Genomic DNA, 8,213 nt, shown 5'->3' with positions numbered 1-8,213 from the left:
AGGCACACACACTTGCACTCGCACACACAGGCACACACACTTGCACTCTCACACACACACACTCTCTCACACACACACACACACGCTGAGAATACATCAGTGACAGGCTTTCACGAAGTTAAAGTGACAAAAGGAACAGGAATGATGGTAAGAGTGATGAGTGTAAGCAGCGTCTGCAAACTGTCTGAGAATATGCTTCATGTCTACATACTTATGCAAACCATTTTATTTAATGCCATGTCAGCATCTTAGGCTATTTTAATGGCAAAAACGAAAAAATAAATAAATACAAGTATAACAAATACAATTAAAACTAGCTAACAATGAACAATACATCTGTTGACAGCATTTATTAGCCTTTGCTAGCATTAGTAGTTCATGTCAGCTCAGGCTCATTAACCCTCATCATAACGCATTTAGTCTGTGTCCAAGAAGAGATCTATAAAAAAATCACGTGCATATTTTTTAGTAAGGGAATGAAACTCAAAACACAAGACCCTCAAAATAGACATGATTTATTTTTTTCTGATTCTTTAGAATTATATTAAGATATATAACGATTTAAATAATGTGACATGTTTCGTGTACGGGTTGTTTTGACCCGGGTAAATACGGAGACACATTAGATGTTAAAAATACTTTATGTAAAATTGTCTATGAAGTTATATTAGTGTCAAAAAACATTGTAAAATATATTTTATCTCACAATTTTAGGACTGAAGTTGGTCAATAAACAATGCGTCACCTACTGATGAACCATTGCTGCATGAAAAAAATAATCTATTTCCATATGTTCAAACAATAATAAAAAAAAAAATTATATATATATGTGTGTGTGTATATAATCTCTGCATCCTAGTATTTTTGGTGTGGTTCATGTGAAATTTGTAATAATTTCGCTTTTTTTAAACTGATAAAAAGGGGTAAATGCAGCAATAACATGATAATAACATGGTAACGTTCAAAAGGTTGAAATGTTTTGATATTCAGTATCAATAGTTGCTGATCAGATACAGTATGGTTTTAGGGTTCATTTACACAACAACGATGTACTAAAAACAGTTCTCAGAATAAAATCTATACACACAGATCCACTGTTGTGTAAATAAACGCATAAAGTTTTTAGTGGAAAACGGTGTCGTATTAACACGCCCTTAAGCTGGAAAATATTAAGTTATGACTATTTTATAACATAACGACATAGCATAGAAAATAGCATACAGATTCTGAATGCATTATGAGAGTTAAATAATATTCATCATAATAATAATAGAATAGAATAATATTTTAACATTAATTAAGATTAAGCTGAATGCTTCAGATTGTTATTTCATGTGAACAGACGGAAGCGTGTTGTAGAGTGTGACTGTAATTTCAGATGCGTTCTGAGACCTGAGGGAAGTCGTTGATCTCCAGCTCCTCCTCGTATCTCTTGATGGTGTCCGTGGCCTCGGCGGCCTGCCGCTCCTCCTCCAGCTTCTCCACCGGAGTGTAGTTCAGTTTAGCGTTGATCTTCTCTGCCTGCTGCTCCGCGATGGTCTTAGCTGAGACGGAGGGCGCGATCATCGTCCCGCCGCGCAGGATAGCGTTTGTGGCCTGCTGCATCACATCCTGAGATCAAACACCGGACCATTAATATCAGCAGACAGACGCCGTCAGTGCGATATATGTGACTCTGGAGCACAAAACCAGTCATAAGGGTCAATTTTTGAAATTGAGATGTATACATCATCTGAAAGCTGAATAAATAATCTTTCCATTGATGTATGGTTTGTTAGGATAGGACAATATTTGGCTGAGATACAACTATTTGAAAATCTGGAATCTGAGGGTGCAAAAAAATCTAAATATTGAGAAAATCATCTTTAAAGTTGTTCAAATGAAGTTCTTAGCAATGCATATTACTAATCAAAAATTAAGTTTTGATGTATTTACGGTAGGAAATATCTTCATGGAACATGATCTTTACTTAATATCCTAATGATTTTTGGCATAAAAGAAAATGGATAATTTTGACGCATACAATGTTTTGTTGGTTATATACCTGTGCTACTTAAGACTGCTTTTGTGCTCCAGGGTCACATATGATATGTTGTAACACAAAGTCATCTGCTATTTGTTTATTAGAAGCTTTATGTGAAAGCTAAAGCTGAAAGCGTGTCTGACCTGTGCCTCCGCGCCGAGGTTCTTCTGCGCCTGGATCTTGAGGGCCAGTTTCTTGGCGATCTCCAGTTTCTGGATGTTCCCGGCGGACGGAGCGCTCGGGCCGCTCAGACCGGACACAGAGGTCAGGGATCCGCTCACACTGACCGCAGACGCTCCCGCAGCGCCGCCCGGAGCAGAGAGATCCTTCACACGCTTCTTAGAGTTAAACATGCTCTCGATCTGCTCGTCGATCTGCAGACGCACCAGACATCAGCTGTTACACACACTCACTGTCACTATATCAGTCTGAATAAAGCTGTTCTGATCAGGGTTATATGAGCTGATAAGATGAACTCACGTCCAGAGCCGCATCCTCGTCGTCAGAGTCGTGCAGACCTAACGCAGCCTTCTGCAGCTTCTTCCGCTCGTTAGCCAGCACGTGCTCCGTCTCGTCAAACTTAAAGCCCTTCCCGGAGAATCCACTGCTGCTCTTGATGCTCTTCCCCTCCTGCGGAGAAACCCAACACATGATCACTGAACACCCACGGCACATATACACGATACACATGCTTTATCTGTTTGTGTCTGCAGATTTCAATTACAATCCTTATCTTTAAAGAGGTTTTTCTCTTTATGGTTTTATTCCTTTCTATGTTCTGAAGGTTTGTTCATATTTCATTAACACTGATTTATACAACATCTTACTCCTAAAAACATAGTGAAATGTGTTTGTTTTCTGTCTGTTGACAGTATTTTCTGATAAAAAGAGAAATCCAAAATCTCCTCTGGAAAAACCTTGAACTCAACAAAATCAAACGAGAATTACGAACCTGACTTTATCCAAAGCTCAGATTTCTGTTCTGCAAATGTATGCAAATGAGTGCATATTTAATTAGATAATGTCACATTAGCATACTTAAACATAACATTTCAGAATACAGAGCTAATTTCTATGTCTTAATGTACTGTGATGAATTAACTGTGGAAGTATGGTGTCTTCTATGGAAGCTTGTTTCCACCACAGGGTTTAAAAAAAGTAATTGTGCCTTTTGAGACTTTTTATCTCACAATTCAGACTCCCCTTCTAAAAACTTCTGAGAAACGAGAAAACCAATTCTGAGAAAAGTCCAACTGTGAGATATAAACTCATAATTGTGAGAAAAAAGTCAGATTTCTGAATTCAGAAGTTTGTCTCTCATAATTCTTATTTTTTTCCTCTGAATTTGAATTCTTTTTTGTTCTTGATGAATAAAGGTCTGAATTGTGAGATGAAAAAGTCAGTTTTATTTGTGTAATTGTGCTGGAAGTGTCTTGTCTTGAACGTGTGGAGTGCTGCGAGCACAGAAGCTCAGGAGCTCTTACAGCTTTCTGCTGCTCCTTGAAGTTGGTCCAGAGCAGCTCGAGCTCCGGCGGGACGGCCGATCCAGACAGCTCCAGCGCTTTGATGATGTCTCCGGCGTAACGAGCCTGTTCTTCAGTGATGAAGGTGTACGCGAAACCCTACCACACACACAGAGAGAGAGAGAGAGAGAGACGTGAGGCTCATCCTCAGCACACACACACACACACACACACACACACAGACTCACACTCACAGACAGACACACACACTCACAGACAGACACACACAGACAGACAGACAGACAGACACACACTCACAGACAGACACACACACAGACAGACAGACAGACAGACAGACACACACTCACACAGACAGACAGACAGACACACACACACACACACACACACAGACTCACACTCACAGACAGACACACACACAGACAGACAGACAGACAGACAGACACACACTCACACAGACAGACAGACAGACACACACACACACACACACACACAGACTCACACTCACAGACAGACACACACACAGACAGACAGACAGACAGACAGACACACACTCACACAGACAGACAGACAGACACACACACACACACACACACACACACACACACCTTGTTCCCGGCTCGGCCGGTGCGTCCGGCGCGGTGCACGTAGTCCTCGTAGTGGTTGGGACAGCTGTAGTTGATCACCAGGATCAGCTGCTTGACGTCCAGGCCTCGCGCCGCCACAGAGGTGGCCACCAGCAGACGACATGCACCATTCTTGAAGTCGTTGATGATGCTGTCCCTGTCGTACTGATCGATGCCTGCGCACACAGATCACACCACACACATCAGCACCGCTGCCCTGATCTACAGCCAGCTCCAGCGCATTACTCCAGTGAAGGGTTAACGCTTTAACTCACAGCTAGGGCTGGCCGATGTGGCAGACAATTAAATCTTGATTTTTTCAGAACATTTGACTGATTCTCGATTCTATACGATTTTTAACTAGTCAACTTGAAAATACAACATGATTCAAGTAACATGTTCTACATTAACCCTCTAGTTAAAGAAAACTCTATTCCAAGTGCAGCAACTCGTCTTACACATATTATATGTTCAGAAATAATAGAGGAAAATGATTTTAAAAAACTCAAAGGTCAAGGTAATTCAAATTCAAAATGACTGAAGGCAAAACACCAGCAGACTATTATTAGCTATAAATGTTCTGTAAAAACAACAGCAGCTTTCAGCCTGGACACCATGATGCAAGCATGAAAACATTTCCTCAAAAAACGTAATTTCTTTTCGAATGAAGACAGACATGAACATCTTGGATGAGAGCTGCCTGCTTACATGCAATTAACTTAATGTTTACATATTATAAAATAAAGATTGCTGCTTTATCAAATCGTGTTTCATTCGATTCTTAGCATTTAGACTCAATCCCTGGCCAGTACAAATGGTTTGTGTATCAGAGGACAGAGATGCTGACCTCCGTGGAGAGACATGCAGGGGTACGAGGCCTTCATCAGGTCTTTGAGGAGGCCGTCGGCGTGCTCCTGCTTGTCCACGAAGATGATGATGGAGCCCTTCTCATAGAGGAAAATGATTTTTAAAAACTCAAAGGTCAAGGTAATTCAAATTCAAAATGACTGAAGGCAAAACACCAGCAGACTATTATTAGCTATAAATGTTCTGTAAAAACAACAGCAGCTTTCAGCCTGGACACCATGATGCAAGCATGAAAACATTTCCTCAAAAAACGTAATTTCTTTTCGAATGAAGACAGACATGAACATCTTGGATGAGAGCTGCCTGCTTACATGCAATTAACTTAATGTTTACATATTATAAAATAAAGATTGCTGCTTTATCAAATCGTGTTTCATTCGATTCTTAGCATTTAGACTCAATCCCTGGCCAGTACAAATGGTTTGTGTATCAGAGGACAGAGATGCTGACCTCCGTGGAGAGACATGCAGGGGTACGAGGCCTTCATCAGGTCTTTGAGGAGGCCGTCGGCGTGCTCCTGTTTGTCCATGAAGATGATGACGGAGCCCTTCTCCTGATAGTGACCCAGAATCTCCAGCAGCTTCAGGAACTTCTTCTCCTCCGCGATCACAATCTGTGCAAGCAGCGGAAAACACAGCCTGAGCTGCAGACCACTTCATATCTAGAGGATTCGCACGAGCACGCGTTTAAATGTAAGATACACTACCGCTCATAAGTCTGGAAGAAGGGAGATATTTTACAGCATATCAGCATGATTTCTGAAGATCATGTGACACTGAAGACTGGAGTAATGATTCAGCTTTGATCACAGAAATAAATTACAGTTTAACACATATTCACATAGAAAACAGCTGTTTTACATTCTAATAATATTTCACTATTTTACTGTATTTTTGATCAAATAAATGCAGCCTCGGTGAGCAGAAGAGACTCTTTCAGAAACATGAGCAAATCTTAATGACTCCAAACTCCTGTCCAGTAGTGTGTGTGGGCCATTCTACAGAACTGGTGCTGACCCACGAACGAAAACACATTTAAAAAGCATTTCAGAATTAAAATCTTAGATGTTTGCTAAGATCCTTCTATTATCTATTGAAACCCACAATAATATTTAAAATCAGTAAGCTTAACACATACAAAATCATAATTTATTGGGTATTTTCAATTGTGAGCTGGCTTGCTGAAATTAGATTATTTTATATATATATAAAAAAAAATTATTTTGTCATCATTAAAGGGGTAGTTGACTTTTTCTAGGCTTGATTGTGTTTATGGGGTGCAGTCTAACATGTGTTAATGCTTCGTTTTTTAAAAAGAAAAAACGTATTTTTCACATAATTTTCCTTTATTCTACACCGCTCTGTCCCTTGTCCTATAAACACTCTGATGATTTCCTGGTTTTATGAAGCCCCTCCCTCAGAAATACACGATGAGCTCTGATTGGTCAGCTGGCCCAGTGTGCTGTGATTGGCTAAACCGCCAGTGCAGTCCAGGAAAGGTCACGCCCCTCACCTCAGAATGTGCTCCGGTTGTATTGTAAACAAACTATACTTTTGCGCAATGAAAGATTATTAACAGTCTTTTTTGTTCTGTTCTATCTATCATATGCTGCTGCCTTCATTACTGTGCTATGCATTTAAAAGAAATTTTTAAATTTTATAGTGTATATATATATATATATATATATTTTATAGAATATATTTAGGCTACTTGTTTTTCTTGACTATTTTACAACAATACAAAGAGCAATGTGTAACATTTGACCAGATTTAGTCCTACACTTAATTAACTTATGTGTTCCCCACTAAATAATGTTGTTGTTTCACTAAATGTTTAGTTTAATGCTTTTATAAAATTATTGTGCACCCATGATTTTTCTAGAATAACTTTTGCTGCTGAATTACTCACTAACCTAGTTTATAACAGTATTTTTTTGTCATAGATTATGACTATATATTTTTTCATGTTATTTTTTATTAAAATGAGGTTGTCTATATTTAGCAGATTGTGTTTAACACAAGAGTGATGATCAGGTCAACACAAAGTAGTATAGAAAATCTACATTGATTTAAAATCGGATCGGTTCTGAAAAAATGGCATCGTTGCATCCCTACATTGAGCTTTCAGTGTCGTAACCTCGCAGATATTGTTTATGCTCAAACAGCAACATTACACACTAACTAACGTTAAAAGAGTGAAATCACAATCAACCACCCCTTTAACAGCACGGCTTTCCAAAAACATTTCTATCCCTTTGCTCTCAATGAAATGAGAAATGCAGCACACAACAGAACAATAAGTCATTTGTGTGTCCTCAAAGCAGAGTTTGCGTGAAGCGCTCCAGCAGTGGTATAATCGCACACGTCTGCACTCACCACGTGCTGCTCCACGTCTGAGCACACCACGCTCCTGCCTCCCACCTGCACCTCGATGGGTTTGGACAGGATCCTGCGCGCCAGAGCCTCCATCGTGCGCGGGAACGTGGCCGAGAACATCACCGTCTGTCGGTCGGGCCGCACGTTATCCACGATACGCATCACCTGCAACAAACACACGCCGAGGAGTTCATCAGAGATCCTCCAGCAGACTGCTATAAAGCCGTGTGATCGTGACATCAGCGCAAGGCACTGTGGGATTGCAGGACACGATGCTAGAGCAGGAGGCGGTTTCTGCGTTCCTTCATTCCAGTAGAGCGGGTCTTGCACGAGTGAAGCAGCTGCTAACTGTGTCACGGTGCTTTTCACACATATTCATTATTATAGAGCTGCTTTAGGAAGATGCTTGGAGTTTACATTCATGAGTACACACAAACACAAGCCAGAGATCACCATCACAGCATAGAAAATTGGCAAATGAGGTTAAAATGCACAGAAAATGCTAACAGATTCTGATAGAAGAGATCTTATTTTTATATATGTCTAAGATTAATGCGGCAGATAAAACGCAACCATTAAAACTTGATCCACACAAATATTTATGTTTAATGACTTCTTTACTTTAACTTGAATTTATCAAAGCACTCAAATGTAGTTAAGAGATTTAAATAATTATATATATTTATTAAGTAAAATAAAAAAAAAAGTTTTTCTCTAACCAGCAGAGGGCAGAATTCTACACATAACACAATATCCAGAAACAACTTAAATAAATTTAGATCATCATTTAAGTGATTTTTTTCATTTAAAAAAATAAATTTTATTTGAGGAATTTTGTGGT

At 39.5% G+C, this 8,213-nt stretch overlaps 1 protein-coding gene across 2 annotated transcripts in view; it reads right to left on the bottom strand.

Annotated features, from left to right (window-relative positions):
* LOC107757870 (probable ATP-dependent RNA helicase DDX46) overlaps nt 1–8,213 on the bottom strand; it is a 23,316-nt gene that overhangs the window by 5,268 nt on the left and 9,835 nt on the right. For both annotated transcript variants that reach the window (XM_016575473.1, XM_016575474.1), the window contains exons 14-20: nt 7,373–7,537; nt 5,448–5,610; nt 4,113–4,306; nt 3,508–3,645; nt 2,504–2,653; nt 2,167–2,397; nt 1,393–1,611 (exon numbers count right to left, since the gene is read on the bottom strand). In XM_016575473.1, the coding sequence (XP_016430959.1) occupies nt 1,393–1,611; nt 2,167–2,397; nt 2,504–2,653; nt 3,508–3,645; nt 4,113–4,306; nt 5,448–5,610; nt 7,373–7,537 (1,260 nt within the window). The remainder of the gene's footprint in view (nt 1–1,392; nt 1,612–2,166; nt 2,398–2,503; nt 2,654–3,507; nt 3,646–4,112; nt 4,307–5,447; nt 5,611–7,372; nt 7,538–8,213) is intronic.

The sequence above is a fragment of the Sinocyclocheilus rhinocerous genome, unplaced genomic scaffold (assembly GCF_001515625.1).
Source record: "Sinocyclocheilus rhinocerous isolate Xijiao unplaced genomic scaffold, SAMN03320098_v1.1 scaffold2338, whole genome shotgun sequence".
NCBI lineage: Eukaryota > Metazoa > Chordata > Actinopteri > Cypriniformes > Cyprinidae > Sinocyclocheilus > Sinocyclocheilus rhinocerous.
This window is presented reverse-complemented; position numbering and strand designations above follow the sequence as displayed.